At 45.2% G+C, this 20,504-nt stretch overlaps 1 protein-coding gene across 1 annotated transcript in view; it reads right to left on the bottom strand.

The window, feature by feature from the left end:
- Positions 1 to 20,504, bottom strand: part of FNTB (farnesyltransferase, CAAX box, beta) — a 71,325-nt gene that overhangs the window by 32,555 nt on the left and 18,266 nt on the right. The window contains exons 2-6 of the mRNA XM_004612351.2: positions 18,916 to 18,980; positions 12,112 to 12,184; positions 9,429 to 9,520; positions 199 to 345; positions 16 to 99 (exon numbers count right to left, since the gene is read on the bottom strand). Coding sequence (XP_004612408.1) covers positions 16 to 99; positions 199 to 345; positions 9,429 to 9,520; positions 12,112 to 12,184; positions 18,916 to 18,980 — 461 coding nt within the window. The remainder of the gene's footprint in view (positions 1 to 15; positions 100 to 198; positions 346 to 9,428; positions 9,521 to 12,111; positions 12,185 to 18,915; positions 18,981 to 20,504) is intronic.

Consider the following 20,504-nt stretch of genomic DNA (forward strand, 5'->3'; position numbering starts at 1 on the left):
AAAAACCCCACTCACCTTACATCCACCTCACCTCCAACATGCATGAGAAAAGAGCCATCAGGTTGCTTCAGTGAGTACAGATACTGAAGAAGCTTCTCTCTGCGAAACAAGAGGGAGAGGCGGGAGGGGGCAATGGTCAGAGCCATGCCAGCAGGCAGGAACCCTTTGGATCTCTGTCTTTGCTGGTTTGGGCTGTACCTGTTAATGACGTCATAGGCCTCCTCTGTGCCAATGATGCACAGTGCGTTGACCGCAGCGTATGTGGGAGCAAGATGTGGGTACTGGCCAGGCCCCCCTCCGAAGCCACCTTCTGGGCTCTGACATAGCTCCAGGAATTGACACACACTGGAGACACAACCAAAGGGGAAAACAAAGCCAGAGAGCATTAATGTACCAACACCCAATTCTACAGAATCCATGCCTTTCTGATGATCCCTCCCTGCTTAAAAAGAATCTCTTTCCACTGAGGGGACAGGCTTAAGAGGTCTGGACTCTCCATCCTGCTAGCCGAAGTCTCTATGCCCTCTGACAGAGTTTTCCTTTCAAGTGTTTGCCTTGTCTTGAAGCAGAGAATGTACTGCCAGGAAGAAGCAAAGAGCCTTTCACAGAGCTGAGGGGAAGGCTCACACTTCTCACCAAATGCTTTCCATACTTTGCACTCAATTTTCCAGCTTAGATCTGTGGTGTCAGCCTTTCCTCCTTGCCTTTGAGGGGCCTCCCAGGCTTTGAATTTGGCTTCTGCTTCTCCACATAATGATAGGCTTGGTCTAGATTCATCATCAGTTACAAAGAATAGATATGGAGAAACCTTTCTACTCCCTTAAACCTTTCTACTCCCTTCACCGCCTATGCCCCAGGGAGCCACTGATTTTTATTCTACTCACTGTCAAGACACAAGTTATCGGAGTCAGCCACCACAGGTAACCAAACATCAGAGCAGTGGGATTCTGCTGGGTGCACCAACTGCACTGACTCCATGTGCCCAAGCTGGGGCTTCTGTGGATGAGGGTCTCTTAAGACCATATTCAAGCCCGTGGCCTCTGAGACTTCTTCACACTAATCCATAGATGCTCCAGGTTTGGCACATGCTTCATGTGAGGACTGGGTTCAATTCCCGGTGCTGTGTGGTTTCCAAGTCCTGGAGGCCCCAGAACACCACCAGGTGTGGCCTGGGAGGGGGTCTTGAGGGGAGCCGGTATTCCTAGCACTGCAGGGCCTATGAGCATCACACCCCCAGGTTCTCCCATTGAACTATTGGCCTGGCTGGCTGCAAATTGCCAACGTGGTGCCCAGACCTCCTGAACAACACCTGGGGAGGTGCTGCCCTCACCACTACCCGCCACCAAAAAAAGAGGCTCCAGGTAACTCCAAAGGGAAACTGCTGATTGAGGGCTTGCCTCCAAGCATGACACTGGGTTGCCTAGAAGTGACATTCTTGCTTCAGGTGAAACCAAGAAAGCCCCAGTTTTCCCCAAATCGTGCCTTGGGAAATCCCAGTTATCAGGCCGTGTCCCAGTCACTCAGCAGGGATGACAGGCTTCCTTTCGGGCTAGGAAGCTGCTCCCCTGTGTGCTTCTGAGAACTTGAGAGGCCACTTTCCTCTCAGCTCCCTCCTCCGGGAGCCCGAAGAGCCTAATGCAGCTCCTCGAAGCCACATGTTAAGTAACACTCTCCAGCACCGTGTTTGAGAACTTCTGACTTCAGAACTTCCGTCTGAAAGTCAAAGGCTGCTCACAAACTACTAGAATCCTGAAACCTCCACCAGTGAACAGTACTTATGGGCTAGGACGGAGCTCAGCAGTCGAGCAAATGCCTTCCCTGTGCAAGGCCCTGGATTACAATTCTCAGCACCGCAAGAGGGAGAAAAAAAGACACAAAACATAATTCTTTCCACTTGTAGCTAAAAATATTTCTTCTTCAAGGATCAGGATGAATGGTCCACAGTTGGAAGGAAGTCTGCCTCAAGGGCTGGGTGAGAGGGACCATTGTGACAATGATCCTTGAAGAGATCTCTCTAGATGGGAGATGTGTGCTAAAAGTAGGTAAAGGACCAAACATGATGGCCTCTCAGTATCCGTATTGCAAATGACAATGACCAAAAGGAGAAAGACAGAGACAGAGACAGAGACAGACAGAGAGAAGAAAAGTGTCTGCCATAGAGGCAGGCTTCGGGGTGGTGGCAGGTGGAATATGGGGGATATTGGTGGTGGGAAATGAATACTGGTGGAGGGATGGGTGCACTGTATGACTGAAAATCATGAAAGCTTTGTAACTATCTCATGGTGACATAGTGATTCAATAACATAAATAAATAAAAATACTTACTTTGTTTTGTTGGGTGGTGGTGTCACTCCTAGAAATTCTCAAGAGTTATACCTGGCTGTGTGCTCAGGAGACCCCTGTCAGTAATCAAGAGACCATGTGTGGTGCTAATGATAAACCAGGATTGGTCTAAGAGGTTGAATGCAAGGCAAGTGCCTTACCTCCCATCCTGTCTCTCTGGCCTTGCACCTAAAATTTTATTCTCTTTGTTTGTTTGTTTTGGGGCTATACCCAGCAGTGCGCAGAGGTTACTCCTGGCTCTTCATTCAGGAATTACTCCTGGCAGTGCTTGAGGGACCATGTGAGATGCTAGGGACTGAACCCGGGCTGGCCATGTGCAAGGCGAACACCTTCCCCATATCTCTCCAGCTCCTAACATGTTACTCTTAAGAAGAATAAAAATAGAAACTAAGTGAACTATCAGAAAAGGAAGACAGTTCTCTGCATCTTTTGTGGGGGAGTAGGGGGGGGAGGAGGGCAGTGGTAGTGAGCAGGGACACACCTGGCAGTGCTGAGGGGGTTCCTCCTGGCTCTGCACTCAGGAATCACTCCTAGTCTGCTCAGGGGACCATATGGGATGCCAGCACCGACCTGGGTTAGCACTTGTGCAAAACAAGTGTCCTACCTGCTGTACTACAGCTTTAGTCCATCTCTGCATCTTTTTAGTAGTAATTAATTTTCATAGGAAAAATAGTTTGCTCCTGATACATTCCAAAGCTTCATCAATTCTTATCTTAATACCCATAAACAGGGCTGGAGCAATAGCACAGCGGGTAGGGCGTTTACCTTGCATGCAGTTGACCTGGGTTCGATCCCCGGCATCCCATATGGTCTCCCCAGCACCACCAGGAGTAATTCCTGAGGGCATGAGCCAGGAAAAACCCCTGTGCATCGCTGGATGTGACCCAAAAAGCAAAAAAAAAAAAACAAAAAAAAACCATAAACAGCTAACAGATTCATTTCTAACAAAATTTTCTTATTTTAATATCCACAAACAAAGAGCTAACAGATTCATTTCTAACAAAATTTGACCATACTAAGAAACACACTAAAAATTTTTCTTTGTCACAAAAATAAAAGATTTTTAGATGATACAAAACAGCACACATACAAACAAAGAAGGGGGGAGGGAAAGAGTCGCCCAGTTATCTATTCCTTTCCCAATTCCCAAGATAGAATCGTGCCGAGTACAACACGCCTGACCCTGTAGCCTAAAGTCTGGAATGAGCTGGGATCTGAATGTACTGGACACCTTGAATTCAGCCCTCCATGCCAACCTCCCTCAGCTGACCGCTTGCATCTGCCAGTGAGGCTCTGCTGGGGAACAAGACTGGACTCTGCTGGACTCTCAGACACTTTCATATTCCAGAACATTCCGACCCAGAGGCAGTCCATCTCGAACCTAAAGGAACTAGCAAATGACCCCCAGGTTACCAGTTGTCATTTGCAGAATTCTCAACAGTTCTGTTTTGGTTTTTCTTTCTTGGTGTGAGGGGACTACACAGGAGAGTATTCAGGGGTCACTACCAGCTCAGGAGTCATTTCAGGCAGAGCTCAGATCAACTATGTTGTGTTGGGGATCGGACCTGATCTCTCTCATGTGAGGCATATGCTCCAGCCCTCAGAATTATCTCCTCGGCCCAAATCTTGGAAAGTCTCAAACAAAAACATAGGAATAAATTGCAAAGCATATAGGTTTTTGGAGACCAAAATAGTTGTCCTTGAACAGAATAGCTTAAGAATAAATGTAAGTGCAGGATAAGTGAGTTGACACCAATTGGCTTCTAGTCCTAAGTCTTCCAGATGTCATGATGTAAAACAGTTCCAGCTTCATACACTGGGGAAGGAAAATGCCTTCCCCAGGGAGCGTACAGCAAAGAAGAGCTGAAAGGCAGACTCGCTTCTCTGTTGATCCCAGGAGGCCCTGCTGCCAGGAGTGTGTATGTCATATGACTCTTCATCAAGCTCCGGTAATCCTCTGAATACTGTGGTTTGGGAAGTATGGTCAAGGTCAAAGTTGTCTGCTTTAGAGCAGGCCTTCTCCATACTGCCACTACAGACTTTGTGGGCCAGATTCTTTGGAAGGATTGTTCGGTAGAGGCAAATCGCACACAACCACTGACCTCTACTCAGAGCAGGACCTAGTCAAAATGCCCAGAAGACAAATGGCTAGTTGTGGTATCCTCATAGAAAGGGAATAGACACAGAATATTTAAATTTAAAACTGGACATGAGGCAGGATGTGACTCAGTGGTAGAGTACATCTTGCCTGTGTGAGGTCATGCGTTCAATCACACACACACACACACACACACAAACACAAGCACACACATGCACACACACGCATGCACGTATGCACACATCTGCCATGAATGAACACTGAGGGGATTTTTGTTGTGATATTTAAGTGAGAAAGAGAAAGATCAATGCCATACAATTTCACTCTGCAGAATATAAAGAAACAAAGAAAACAGAAAACTTAGATTCTGGAAACACAATAGTGGTTACCAGAGGGAGAGAAAGAAGGGTGTAAGGGGGTCAGCTAGTTAGTAGCAGATGGAAACTAAATGATCGGTAGCAAGTGTGGGGTGTGCATTTGAAGAAAGTGCTCTTCCTCTGAAACCTACACAGTGGTATAAACCATATTTTGCCTGAAGAAAAATTATTTAAAGAACTATTCAGGGGAAAAGATACAAGTATCCTTTTGAAAGTAAAGTCAAAAGAAAAATTCAAGTAAGAACATTTGAATTTGTCTTTGTCAAATGTTGTGAGCCAAAAAGTCTTAAAGTTAGAGGCAAGTTTGAATCTTATGAAAACTGAAAACCTAACAGTTATGGAGCAGTGCTTTTCCTGTGCTCCCCGGGGCTCCAAATGATCTTTCAATAGCAGAGCACGGGATTCTCATTAAAGGATCTTTCCTCCCGGGCTAACATCATTGAGTGAAGCAAGGGGCCCTCTGCTGGTTCTAGCACACACTTTGCTTAGGTAAACATAAATTTAAGAGCACAATCTCCAGATTCCTACCGATGAACATTATTATTATTCCGGAACGATTTGAAGCCTGCTGTGAAAACCCGAACTTGCTGGCTCTGGTCAGTGAACAAAGCAGCTGATGAAAGTGAATTTGTCCACTAGAGGGAACTCAGTTGTCATATTATTCCCTAAATAAATAAAAGCATAACAGCGGACAAAACAGTAGAGAAAGAAAGGGGTGTGTGTGCGTGCGTGCGTGTGTGTGTGTGTGTGTGTGTGTGTGTGTGTGTATATCTACACACTAGGTGGAGAGTGGGGGAAGAGAGCAGAAAAAATTATAACCTCAAAACTCCAGAGTTAAAATAAACAAAAAGGCAATAATCTATATAAATAGTCTAAAAAATTTCTCATATTTCAATAGAAATCTTCAAGATTTCTCTGTAACTAAAGGCAGTTTATTTCTTTATAGATCAGACTACTACCCCTAGAATGAACTGCCTATTACAGATAAAATCAAATACATTATTGACAAATTAAGTATTTATTTTAAAGTTTTTTAAGTCACTGCTTAGAAGAACCACAGGAGTTTTTAAGGCAGCTACAAAGCAGAAATTCTCATTATTTCTACATTATTCTACATTATTTCTACAAAGCAGAAAATCTCATTATTTCAATCATTATCATGAAATCAGAACAAAAGAGCCTTTGCCCCTCCTCCTTCCCTGATGCTTTGTGGTGGTGACTGGCAGGGGTCACACACATTCTTGGTTGTGATGCTCTCTGGGGTCACACACATTAGCAGCAGTGCTTGAGCACATGCCCACTGGGTTGCACTCCTTTCACACGTTCTGGCTCTAACACTCCCTGCAGGTCGCACACCTGACCTTGGTTCTTGCACCACTTTTGAGCTGAAGTGCTCACTCAGGGCCCCACACTTCAGCGGCCGTCCTTGCTCACACCCGGCTATAGTGGACAGTAGATCACACACAGCTGCAGCACCAGACAACCAAGTCACAGCAACAGCAGGTAGGCAGGACTAGGGAAAATATTCTCAGGCTCGCAACAGTGCTTTTGGCCACTGAGTCATCCTCCGGGCCCCAGAATTTTACTTTTAAAACATGCTCTGAACTATAAAATAGTAAAAGTTCATTGTAGAAATTTTAGAAATAAGTGTTAGAAATAAATTTGGAAATAAGTTTTAAGAGAAGAAATCATCTTTAACCCCATCATCCAGTATAACTATAAGCATGTTAGTGTCTAAACCTTCCGGTTTTCTTTTTGCTTGTTTGGTTTTGGTTTTGGTTTTGGTTTTGGGGCCACACCCAGCAGTGCTCAGAGCTTACACCTGGCTCTGTATTCAGCGATCTCTCCTGGTGGGGCTTAGGGGAATCATAAGGGATGTTGGGGATCAAACCCAAATCAATCACATAAAAGGCAAGTGCCTTACCCACTGTACTAGCTTGGCAGACCCTGCCTTTTTTTTTAAATGCAATCATCTATATTTGAAACCTATAAAATGACTACAGATTTATAAACTGTAAAATTAAACCTTCAAAATCACCTCTTTCTACTTAAAAGTACAAACATTTTTCTACATATTTTGTTTGTTTGTTCCTGTGAAACACCCAGCAGTGCTCAGGATTTATTCCTGGCTCTGCACATCAGGGTCAAGGGACCATACGGGTTGCTGGGGATTGAACCTGGATTGGATGTGTGCAAAGCAAGCGCCTTACCCACTGTACTATCACTCAGGTCCCTCTTCATAACTACTTTTGCAGCACTGATCCTTGGATAACATCTCTATTGTTATAGTGTAGATCTGAAAAAAGTAACTGGCCACTGAAGGGTCTCACACATTCTCTCCAGACCTGTGTGGCCTCCTGTCATGTACTCTGGTCTCTCCCACTCTTGAAAGTGTGGGCTTTGGGTTCTCTGGTGAATCTAAACTGTCCAGTGTGAGTGAGTGCATGTGCAGGGGTGGTTCCCACCTTGCACCTAGGCTGCAAGAGAGGCCCTGACCACCCACAAGCATGAACTAGAAGTGAATGGAGAGACGGATGATATCCATAAACTATCAATTTATATCAGAAGTTCCTTGAATTTTTATTTTAAAAATTGGAGGGAAAAAAGAAATTTGATGATGGTTTTGCAGTCAAAAATTGTAATAGGAACATAATTCTTATTTATATCAATTAGCCCATGGTAAAATTGGCTTCTTTGCGCTTCAAGTTGCAGTTTCCAAGCATCTACTAATGTTAATGAGATCGTGATGCCTACAAATATATAAGTAGAGGAAAAGAGACAGGCAGACACACACAGAGAAAGAGAGAGAGAGAGAAAGAGAGAGAGAGAGATCTAGGTATACTTTTAAAATAGCACCATAGCACTTCTTTATGTGTATTCCACAAAAATTTAAACTTTACATACATCTTAAGCGCCCCCTACTGTTGATATTTGGGTTGTCCCCAAAGCCCAATTGTTAACTGCAAAGAGACCTTTGCGGGGGCCCTCTGGTCCTATGTGATGTCGAACACACACTGAACTTGCTCCACAGAAAAGCCTTACTGAGAAATCCCCAAGGCACCTCCTGAGCAGCTCAGATTCCATGAGGGAGCGACTGCTTGTGCTTCAGGAGAGCTGAAGCCCCATCTCCAGCTCTACACGGCTCCAAGTCCTCCCTCTGGGGCCTCTGTCCTTCACCCTCACAGAATCCTCCCCTTTCTTTTTGCTTCTCTGTCAGCACTCCCGTTCCCCAAGCATACATCCTGAATGGGAATGTGTGGGGGGGAGACGTCCCGAACAATCCACAGCCCCCAACTGGTATTTCAAAAAACACATGGGCCTTTATTTTAACAATGAAATTCCTTTTACTGCAGAAACTGTGCCCAACATTACTTTCAGAGCCAGCAGCAACTGGGCTGGCAGTAGCACCGGGCCAGGAGGGCACAATGCGTATTCCTCCTCTGCCTTCCAAAGCAGCGTCCACACCCCAAGAGTTAATGGTCTAATTCTTCATTATCTTCCCTATCCACATTCATCACAAGACATCCTGCCCAGGAAAGAGAGAATGAGAGGTTATTGTTAAGACAGAATGAATGAGACAATGTGTGGTTCTGTTCTGACCTGACAGTGTAACTGAGGCAGGGCACTTGTGACCCGAGAGGGGCACGGATTGGCCTCCATCATCCTGGCACAGCTGCCTCCGTGGGCTGTGGGAAAACAGACCTGGCTCATGGGCTGCCCTCCAGTATCCCTGCCCTCATGATCGAGAACTGGCTCTCACACCCAGTTTCTAGCTGCACTTTTCCTACCCCAGTGAGCCCTAAGACTAGAAGGAGAATCAGTTCCTTCTTCAAAACACAAATGATGGCCAGAGAGAGAGAATATAGAAGGGTCATCAGGGGGCAGTTTGCCTTGCAGGCTGCCAACCCCAAGCACCACATATGGTCCCTGCAACCACCACCAGGAGTGATCCCTGGGCACAGAGCCAGGAACAAGCCCTGAGCACAGTTGTGTGTGGCTCCAAAACAAAGACAAACACAAACAAACAAATTACAAATCAGCTTCTGCGGTTGAGGTGCTATACCAATGACATCAACAGTTTGGGAAGAATTTTGATTTACTTAGATATTTAATCCTAAACCAGAAATTTAAGAAGACAGTAAGTTATGGTCTTTGCACACCAAGTTGGAAATATATCCATCAAGAGTCACATGGTCCCCCAGGCACTGGTGGGCTTTTGGGAGCTGCTCATGGAGGCAAAGGCATTTTTGTTCACTTGGTTGGCACACACTTCAAACTCATACTGTACTTTCTGGAAAAATTGTCCCTCTCAGAGTTGATGACAAAGACTTTTCTCAAAGACCAGAGCAAGAGCCAAAAGAAAAGGCCATAGAAGAAACCAGAAACCCTTCTCTTGGGGAGTTCAAAGTCTTGTTACACCCACGGGTTTACACCAGGCTTCTAAAGTGGAGGAGTTTCAGGAAATTACTGGAGGTCAAGAGAAAGGCAAGGACATCTGTGAAGCACCATCTTCCATTCAAAATAAATAAATCAGGAACAAAACAAAGAGAACCCCAACCTCAACTGCAATTTCAGAGAACCCTCGGGTTCTCCCCACAAGCCCCACTCACTCTGTTGCTACCATCTGGGGGATGGGTTCATCGAGCAGCTCCAAGCTGTGCAGAATCCAATAGCAGAGCCATGGGCGGCTGGCATCCAGGCACTGCGAAAGGGACAGGGGAGAAAACACACCCCTTATTCAGAATCATTCCAAGATACTGCTGACAAGGCGACATCTGTCTCAATCTCAGCAGCCTGGCAAAGGGGGGTAGGGCACCCTGTGAGCAACAATACATGAATGAAGGACACTTTGCGTTGGCCATGAGCAAGGTCATATGTGAAAAACAGACAATGGGGCATAGGAGTTTACGTGGGGGGCTGGAGCGATAGTTCAATGGGTAGGGCGTTTGTCTTGCACACGGCCAACCCAGGTTCGATTCCCAGGCATCCCATGTGGTACCCTGAGCACCACCAGGAGTGATTCCTGAGTGCAGAGCTAGGAATAACCCCTGAGCATCACCAGGTATGACCCAAAAAAAGAAAAAAGAAAGTAAAAAAGAGTTTACTTGGAACCCAGTAGGTCCTTCCCACCCGAACTCAAATCCTAACCTTAACCCTAACCCTACCCAAAGATAATAGATAACCTCAAAAAGGGATTCTTTAGTTTTTCAGCAGGGGGCACACTGGCAGTTTCTGGTGGGGGTGCATATGGTAGCAGGGACTGAACTCAGGACTGCATATGTACTAGGTATGTGCTCGAGCTATCTCCCCAGCCCAAGAGAGGATGCATAGATTACTCATTCACTGATTCAGAAAAGAAGGAGTGGGCTGGGATGTGGCTCAACTAGTAGAGCGTGCCTTCATGTATGAGGTCCTGGGTTCCATACCCAAGGCCATTACATGTGCCACCCCCAGCACCAACACTACCACCACAACAGGTAGTAAAAATTTACTTCTGTCAGCACTAAATTAAATATCTGGGGTACAAAAATGAATAAATTTTTATTTATTTATTTTTGTTGTTGTTTTTTAATTTAATGTCGGAGTCCTGCTATTTATTCAGCCATTGATTAGGCTAAATGAATTGGGCATGAATTCCACATTATGTTTTTTTAAAAAAATTTTAATTGAATATCCATAAGATAAACCTTTACAAAGCTGTCCATAATTGGGCTTCAGTCATACAATGATCCAGCACCCATCCCTCCACCAGTGTACATTTCCCACCAGCAATGTCCCCCATTTCCCTAACCACCATCCCAAATACCCCATCCCCTCAACCCGAGAGGGAGGCACTTTCCTTCTTGCTCTCTCTCTCCTTTTCCTTTTGTGCATTATGGTTTGCAGTACAGGTGCTAAGAGGTCATAGTGTTTGTTCAGGGCATTCGGTATTTTTATCAGGACAGTAAGGCTGGCATCGCTTTTCAAATGGGTAGCCACCTTGGGGTGTGGATGTGACTTCCGAGGAGTAATGAATGAATTTTACCTTTAAATTGCTTGGGATATTCAGAAAATATGTGGTTAGAAAGGACACCAGGCAGACACGCAAGTACAAATGCCAAATGTCCTTCTGGAACCAGGTGGAAAGTAACACGTGCCTACAGATGCCTGGGGGGAAAAATGCATAAGGGCAGAAATAGAGTCTTGAGGGCATGCCTGAAAGGGACTGATTACATCTCTGGGGAAGCTGAGAGAGGTTTCTGAAAGAACAGTTACATGGGAAAAGATCCTAATCAAGCCATGAGCAGGGAGTGAATATTCAAGCCAGGCAGACAGGTGATATCACTCACTCCTCAATGTTAATATATAAAGGAAGTCCAGAGATATTAACTTTTCCAAGTCATAAAGACAGTCAGGGGCCAGAAAGATAGTACAGCAGGTAGGAAGCTGCCTTGCATGCTGCTGATGTGGGTTCGGTCTCCAGCATCCCATACGGTCACCGGAGCACCACTAGGAGTGATTCCTGAGCTCAAAGTCAGGAGTTACTCCTGAGCATTTCTGAGTGTGGTCCCTCTCCCCCCCAAAATTTAAAAACAAAGACAGTCAATGTGAGAGCTGAACAAGAATATTAATTTCTGGGCTCCCAATCCCAGGTGCCCTCTCTGTAAATGTGCTGATCATGCCAAGAAATGGCGAGTTGCAGCTGGGGGCAGCTGGCCTGGTGAATGGAGACACTGTTCTCCACTGGGCCTGCCCAGGTATAAGAACTGGCCTCTCCTCTCGTTATTTGCCCTGGAGTCAACTACTTGCTTCCTTATCTATAAAAAAAATCTTGCTATGTTTGCTTCCTTATCTATAAAAAAATATATTATAGGCTACTTATCTCAGGGAGTAGTTTATGATGAAGTGAGATAATGCTTCTAACAATGAATTGTTGGTCATGGCTGTGTTAATTGTATTGGGGCTGACTCGATCCTCATCAAGAAAGACTAAATTCAAGGATTGAAAATTGAGAGCCCAAGGTCAAATCCGCCCATGATTGCTCTGTTTGCTCTTTGTGGGGTTTTGTTTCACTGGAATTGGTTGCAAGATTTCCATGTTGGGAGATGTACATTGAAATCTGTATTTCTGGGTGGGGTGGGAAGAGTGAGAGCATAGAAGAGAGAGGGAGGGAATGGCCAGATAAGTGAAGCTACCACAGTCAGGCTTCTCAGTCTCTTATATACAAGTCGTGATGGGGGGGGTGGGGTGTTGGGGGAGGAGAAAAATCTGGGGGATAATTGGATTGAAAGAACTCCTGAGCAGTGTGTTTACCTCATAGGCATCTGTCAGCTGTCGAAGGCCTCTTTTCAGATAATGAAAGTGCTTCTCCCTCTGCAAAATAAGCCTGAAAAGACAAAGAGCTTGTAAAGCTATTATAATAGTAGTATGTGCTTCTGCTCCACTACTCAGGGGACACACACACACACACACACACACACACACACACACTGACCAGTAACTTCTTTAGATCTCAAGAAAAACTAATCCAGAGGAAGGAGGTAAACACCTACTATCCCCTAAAATATCTAGCAAACATTTGGGCTGAGAGCATGTCCTTCACGGAAGGGAACTTTAGATAAGTGAAAAAGCCACAATGAATGTCACAGCCAGGCAAGGACCAAGCAACCAGAAAGTTCCTCCAAGAGCCTACCTGAGAACAGGGAGTATGACTCCCCTCCTTGTAAGTAACTGATCTATGCCTGGTCACTTCCCTGACTTGGTCATTTCTTCTGGGGTCATTCCTCCGAGGTCTGTAGTTTTATACTCGGCCAATCCCTCAGTTTTCTGTCTATATTCCCTCCTTCAAATTCCACCGCCCACGTCCTGACCCACAGCCCTGTCTGGAGGCTTGTGTTTGAATTCTGCAGCCAGTGGTTCTCCCGGGCACTGCTGGCAGCAGGAGTGGTTTCCAGATGGAATGTGCCGCCCATGGCCACCTGCACGGGGAGGGCGAAGGCAGGGCAGCACTCACAGAGGGGCCTATGTGACTGCAGAAGGAGAGAAAACAAAAGAGAACAGAATGTGAAGACAGTCGCTGTGTTTGCTGATCACAGGAATGAAGGGAAAGAAGAACCATTCTCCTGCCTCGCTTGTCTCTTTCAGTCCTGCACTGGTCACTGAACTCCCCGCTGCACTCGGCACAGGATATGATCATGAAGATTGTCTGCTGCCAAAAGTCCCTCAATCCTTGGGGCTAGAGCAATAGCACAGCGGGTAGGGCATTCGCCTTGCACGCGGCCAACCCGGGTTCGATTCCCAGCATTCCATATGGTCCCCTGAGCACTGCCAGGAGTAACTCCTGAGTGCAGATCCAGGAGTAACCCCTGTGCATCACCGGGTGTGACCCAAAAAGAAAAAAAAAGTCCTCCTATCCAATACTGTAAAATAAATACAGGTGGCTACAATAGACGGGGAAAATGGGAAGGTCTCATAAAGAAATAGCATAAAATATTACCAATGTTCTGAAGAGAGGCAGCATCTCATTAAGAAAAGGGATGACTAGGAGCAGTGAAGATGGAGGTGAAATAGGAGGTGATAGGCAGCCTTGGGAGAAAGGAAGAAAATGAAGGAAAACCAAGGAAACTCATGTGGGATGGCCTAGTTACTCAGCAAGCAGGATCATGGGCAAGTGATGGATTGGCATTTTAGTTCATGTATGGGGAATGTGAGTGTGGGCTGGGGTTGGGCCTAGGCAGTAGGGTACTTGACTTGCATGTGTGAGGCCCTGAGTTTAGTCCCTGTACCAGAGGTGGGGCAGGGGAAGGAGTGTACATGAAATGATTAAAAGGAATATAAACTAGTCATGAAGGCACATCTAAAACTAAGTGGTACACACTTTGGGTGAAACCATTATCAGACAGTGCTATGTGACCTTTTTTTTTCCCTGGGAAAGTTTTCTGGGATCCTTTAGCAAAAGCAGTGGCCAAGGGAAGGAGTGGCCATGGAGGAAGAGCAGGAAGGCAGAGACTCAAGAAAACAGAATGAGACCAGGGAGTGGTTGAAGTAGTTCACTCTGCATGCTGGTCTAGGAGAAACAGACTGGAAACAGTCAGCATGGGGGTGATGGATGAGAAGGAGGAGGACCCAAGAGAACAATGAATAAGTTCTGGCCCTCAGAGACCCTCTAGAGTCTGCTGTCAGATGAGTGAACGGATGAACAGAGTAGAGTAGATTGACAAGAAATCATACTTCCTCTGCTGACCCTGGCTCATCCCTGGAAACTGGGCCTTCGGTATGATAGATGAAAGGATAAAAATTCTGTCCACAGTTGGTTGTAGGAAGCCTTTTATTTGATTTTATTTCTTTTTTTTTTTTTTTTGGTGGCACCAGGCTCAAATCCAGAGCCTCACATATGAAAGGCAAATGTTCTACTCCTGAGTAAATTGCACTCATCAGAGAAATATCAAAAATTTGGGTTTTTTTCCTTCTTTTCTGGTACCTAAGATTTCACATACCAAAACAAGTAAGTGCTCTACCATTAAATTACACTCACAGCCCATTCCTGGAAAGCTCACAAACCCACTAAAGCCAGGAGCATTTCTAACCAAAAAGTGTTCCTCTGATATGCAAGTGATTTGAGGGAGAGAGGGAGGAGAGATTAACTTGGAAATAAGAACTTTGCAAAGAACAATATGAATGACTTCATTTCTATGTGTTTGGGATTTGGGGAATTCTAGAAGGTAATTCATTTAAACACATGACAGAAAATACAGAAGCTAAGAGGATGCCGTGTGAGAAGTGCTTTGAGAACTTTAACTCAGAGTATTTTGGTTTCAAGGCCATTGTGGCTAATGTTCAACTATCAGCACGGGGGCCTTATGAATATTTTTTTCTTCTGAGAAGGACCAAGTCATTTCGTCTGAAGGAAAACAAGTTTTCAACATCTTTTGTGTAGTGCACAGAGGAAGGGCAACCTAAACAGTGCTCAGTGCTGCTGGGGTCAGGGGACATGCAGTGCCAGGGACTGAATGTGGGGTTACTGCATGTAAGGCATGCACTCTGCCCCCTTCAGTTATCTCCCCAGGGCCTCAAGAAAAAAACGATTCTTACATATATATGAGCATGTGGATATGCATGTATCTGTATGTGTGTACAAATTAAGCATTTTGGATTTCTTTCTAAATATAATGTAATACACAGAAAAGGGTAAACTCAAGAGTGAAAATGAGAGCATAGCAAGTAGGGTGCTTGCCGTGCACACAGCCAACCAGGATTCTATACCCAGCACTCCACATGGTCCCGCCATTCCGCCAGGAGTGATCCCTGAGTGCAGAGCCAGAAGTAAGACCTGAGCACCATCAGTTATGTCCCCCAAACAAAAACAAAAATAGAAAAGGAAACAGTGAGAATAAATCACACAACCAAAGGGAAGGGAAAATTAACTTTTGCAAGAAAGCAGGATGTTGATCAATGAGATTGCTAAAAGCATGCTCACAAAAATATCTTGAGGGGCCAGGGAGATGGCTCAAACAAAGGGTTGGAGCATATGCTTTGCACACTGGAGCCCAGAGTTTGATTCCTGGTACCACATGGACCCCGCCAAGCACAACTAGGAATGAAACCTGAATGTTGAGCTAGGAGTAGTATCCGAGCAGCTCCAGATGTGGGCCCCGAACAAAACAGAAATGAAAGTAGACTAGCTGACCCCATGGGAGGAAACAGGCTTTACAATCATGTACAGTGAGAAAAGTAATTCCTGTAATGGAAAAACAACTACAGATGGACCAAGTTTTAGCATTAGCCTTGAGTTTCAGTCAAATCCATTTGCCCGTGGCTCTGGAAGGGTGGACAGACAAATGCCTCCTGCAGCGTCAATCCTGGTGACTCTGGGTTGGTGAATAATCAGTGGTCCTTGGGGTGCGCTTCAATCACATCTGATCGGCACCAGAATCTCAGATACACCAGCAGGTCATGTCATCTAGACTTACTGCTAATGACAGAATATTCACCTTACCTAACAGTGAAGGCTTGTTTTTGTTTATGTTTATGATTTGACCACTACAAACTTTTTTTTTCAGCATTTCTTAATTAATTAATTAATTAATTAATTTTTTTTACAGACTTACAACTACAATCTTAAATATTGATGTGGTTGGTCATTTTTAATTCAGATAAAATTTCAGACTTACATCCTAGAAGTTTATTCTATGATGCTGATTTGGGGCACTGGCCCGATGTTGATATGTTGATTTACACACTCAGCCATTCAGCCAAAAGGTGTAACCACCGATATTAGTACGCTAGGACATAATGAGCTGCTAATTAGATTCCTTTGAAACACTTGTTTCCAGAGGTGACAATGCTAAGATGGGAAATGTCAAATTCCTGAAATACACCCAGAGTCCTGATGGATTTTTTTTCCCATAAACTCAAGGAGAACATTTTTGTTTTCCTCCCACACCTGACCTATGAAACAGGAGATGATTTTATCCCTTTACTGTCCTCTATCGCCACTCCCAAACCCAATTGCTCCCAAAGATTATAGTCTTACTCCAGACTATAATCTCCCATCTCCCTTCATCACCTGGTTAAGAATAAAAGAAAAAGGGGGGGAGAAAAAAAAAGAATAAAAGAAAAATCCATGAGCTCTTCTCAGATGGTGAGAGACAGAAGAACAGCACAGTGCCACAGGTCTCTTTGGAAGACATCCTCCACAGTGTGGAGGATGGCAGACAGTGACTCAGAGCCCAATCAGGTGAGTCATCTGGGGAGTGCTGCTAGCCCCTGAGACTCCTGAAACCATCAGCACCTGCCACAGCCCGGGAAGCTTGTGGACAGTCTGTCTCCCCAACAGACAAATGACAGTGACCTCACTGCTGCTCTCCAGCTGTAGCTTCTGAACAAGAGCAATAATTCACTGGGCAAGATCCGAGTTTTAAGTTAATACGGGGGTTCAGTTTAATAACCTGGCAGAAATTCCTCCAGTTATTGTTTTGTTTTTGTGCTAGGGTCACATTCAATGGTGCTCAGGGATAACTCCTGGCTCTGCACTCAGGAATTACTCCTGGAAGGGCTCAGGACCCTACAGGATGCCAGGAATCGAACCCGGATTGGCCACATACAATGCAAATTGCTGAAATATCTCTCCAAGCCCCACTGCCAGTTTTTCTATATTTAAATATTTGGTTTGGGGGCACAGCACCTAGCTGTGCTCAGGAATCACTCCTGGTGGGGTTCAGTGGATCGACCATATTTGGTGCCAGGGATTGAACAGGAGTTGGCTACATTAAAGGCAAAGCACCTAAAATTCAAGCTCAAACCTTGATCTTCTTGTTGATGGATTTCATGGTAGGCCAGTGGTCCTCAAGGGCTATTCTTGGCTCTGTGCTCAGAGTGACCACTGGTGATGCTCAAGGGACAATATATGTTGCTTGGGATTCAAACCAGGTTTGGTAGCATACAAACAAATGTCTTAACTGCCCTGAACTATAGGGCCCTAAATAATTTTTGGTTTTGGGGTTACATCTGCTAATACTCAGAAACTCTTCCTAGCTTTGTGCTCAGGGGATCATAAATGATATTAGAGATCAAACCAGGATCAGTCTCATGCAAGTCAAGTGCCTTAGCCCCTGCACTATGTTTCTGGGCCTCAGTTCTTTTATGTATTCCTTCCTCTGGAAAGAGAGATGAAGTTGGGGCTGGAGCAATGGCACAGCAGGTAGGCCTTTGCCATGCACACAGCCAACCCAGGTTCAATTCCCAGCATTCCATATGGTCCCCTGAGTACCACCAAGAGTAATTCCTGAGTGCATGAGCCAGGAGTAACCCCTGAGCATTGCTGGATGCGACCCAAAAGCTAAAGAAAAAAAAAAAGATGAAGTTAACCTAACCCATTTTTCTCTTTTTCCAATTTCAGTGGTTGTCTAATAGCTATTCAGAAATTTCAGATCTAAATTAGAAACAGCAACCAAAAAAAATAGAAGTGAAAAAGACCTGACCTTCACTCAGGCGAGAACCATTTGTAATGTTCTCAAAGAAGTAACCAGAGGCTGAGCTGCCAGAGGTTAGTCTGGGAGGAGATCTTCGGAAGTCAGGAGATATGATGAACTGGTTGGCTAGTTTTCAAATGATTTAGCTTCCCATCTAGAGTGAATGAGCCAGCAGCACCTGACCTCACTTTGTTCAGAGACTGTCATGGAAAACAGCTGTACCATTGAGATAAAATGATGACTACACATAGTTTTGGAGGCTGAAAAGTTCTGATGATTTTGGAGAAACAATTTGGGAAACAATTTGGGACTAGAAAAGAAACACTAATAAATAAAATAACCTATAAAAATCCAGCACAATACATTACAAAATGGGAAAAGAAAGAGAAAAATGGAGGCTCAACTTAAGTTTCTCCTTATGATCTCCTTTTTGGAACTGCTGACATTGAAGAACTTAATAAGTGCCAAGAAAAAAAATAGAAAACCCACTTGGGATTTGCCACACAATTACCACCAAGGGTCAAGCTCACATTTTGTCAGTCAAATAACTGGGAGACAGCTCAAAGGACTGAAGCATATGCAGCATATACAGGAGTTCCAGATTTGGTGTCTGGCACTGCATGGGTCCGCAAACACTGGTGGGAGTGACACCTAAGCACTGATCCCAGAGTAGCACCCGCTGCCTCCAGGCACTGCTAGGTGTGGCACCCAAACAAACATAGATAGGGCCGGAGAGACAGTATAGTGGGTAAGGGGCTTGCCTTACATTGGCCAACCCAGGTTCAATCCCCAGCACCACATATGCCACCCTAACCCCAGCACCACCAAGAGTGAACCCTGAGCACTGCCAGGTTTAGCCTACCCCCACCCCCACCAAATACACACATACACACACACATGCATACACACACACACGCACAGACCTCTAGGAGTATCCCCAAGTCATACCACTCAAGAGGAACATCTCTGAATATCACTAAACAGAGGAAGGAGTTTGGGTCGGAGCATGCTGAGGGCCAGGAAACCCACTCTCATTCTTTCAGCAGAATCAGTATGGTTCTGCATGGTTCTGCAAACACAAGGAGGAAAGAAAGACAGCCCCACAGGAGGGCTTCCCAGCTCCCTCCAGCTCCTGACCACAGCTTACCTTGGGACCAGGTGGTTGAACTTGTAAGAGCTGAAGACCTCCTGGATCTTGTCTTCAACTTTTGTCTGGTAAGGATGCAGGAGATGGGAGAGAGAAAACAAAGAGAGATGAGGCCTCTATCAAGTCTGCCCTCCACAAATGTCTCAAGAGTTGATAAGTGTGGCTGTATACTGATGGCTGCTTTCAGGGACGCTGCAGGATGCTCAGCGAGGACAAGGAGCCAGAGCAACCTGTGCCCTGCTGATGCCACTGTCGACTTTCCCAGTGAATGAATCCATGATACGTATTTAGATTGCCCGTTCCATGAAGTTGTTTAGGTATATATTGACCCGCCATTGCCAAATACACAGTTCTTGCCAAAGGCCATCCTTCATTACTGTCAGACTAAACAATTTAACTACAAATTAAAGAGTAATTCAAAACCCCTAAGGGATCTACAAGAACACCTAGTAATGGGTCCGCTGGCACACACACACAACTGCACAATTCCACCAAAAAAATAAAAGGATCCCAGAACATCAGGCCACACAGAACCAAAGGGAGGCCAGAGAGACAGTACAGGGGTTAAGGCACCTGCCTGGCATTCAGTGGCTCTGGTTCCAAATCCCCGGAACCATATGGTCCCCCTCGCACTGCTAGGGGTCAGTGCTAAGCATAAAGTCAGGACCAGCCTTTCAGAGTAGCACCACTGGGTGGGGCCCAAAACCCCCAAAGAAAACAAAACCAAAAATATAGTCTAGATTACTGTCTTCTTAACACATGCCACAGTACTGTGGCGACATGTGTCAGCCTGGGTCAGAAGGGGTTTGGCAAAGGAGAGGGCCCTGGGAACAAGAGACAGGGCCTCAGCAATGCGAGCTCCCAGCTCTGGGGGAGGCATTTCAGATTTCAAGATACATACTAATGTCCTCTCTGGGAAATTTCAAAAACGTACTCTTCATTTCTGGAACACCCACTTGAGTGAGGGCTTCTAGTCCCTGGGTGACAAGGAGCAGAACTTATTGGCAATGCTGAAAGAAGCAATACTGTCAACCATCTGAAATGACAACCCATCCAATACTCATTTACATTTGGTTTTGGGAAATGCTTTAAGATTTATCTTTAAACACAAATTTGGGGCACGATCTGGCTAAGAATGTACAATATTTCGAAAACAGACTGCTCTGAGAAGCTGTCCCAAGAGGAAGGAGAAAGTTGTCCTAGATTCTTCATCATGCTTTTCCATTCCAGACATTCACTGGGGATTGGTGGGAAGCATCGGGCTAAATGGAACAAAGACTGCGCTCTGCAGTTAGACCTTGCTTAGCTGTAAGCAGAAACGGGTTAGGAAAAGCACGTAAGAAAACTGTATTAATAAGATATTTACCAGGGCACCGGTAGGACTAAGAAAATGCATGAATTCCAGAGTCAGAGAGATAAGATAGCAGGTAGGGAACTTGTCTTGCACACAGCTAACCCAATCCCCAACTCCCAACACACACAACTGCACAATTCCACCAAAAAATAAAAGGATCCCAGATCATCAGGCCACACAGAACCAAAGGGAGGCCAGAGAGACAGTACAGGGGTTAAGGCACTTGCCTGGCATT

The sequence above is a fragment of the Sorex araneus genome, chromosome 3, assembly GCF_027595985.1.
Source record: "Sorex araneus isolate mSorAra2 chromosome 3, mSorAra2.pri, whole genome shotgun sequence".
NCBI classification, from domain to species: Eukaryota; Metazoa; Chordata; class Mammalia; order Eulipotyphla; family Soricidae; genus Sorex; species Sorex araneus.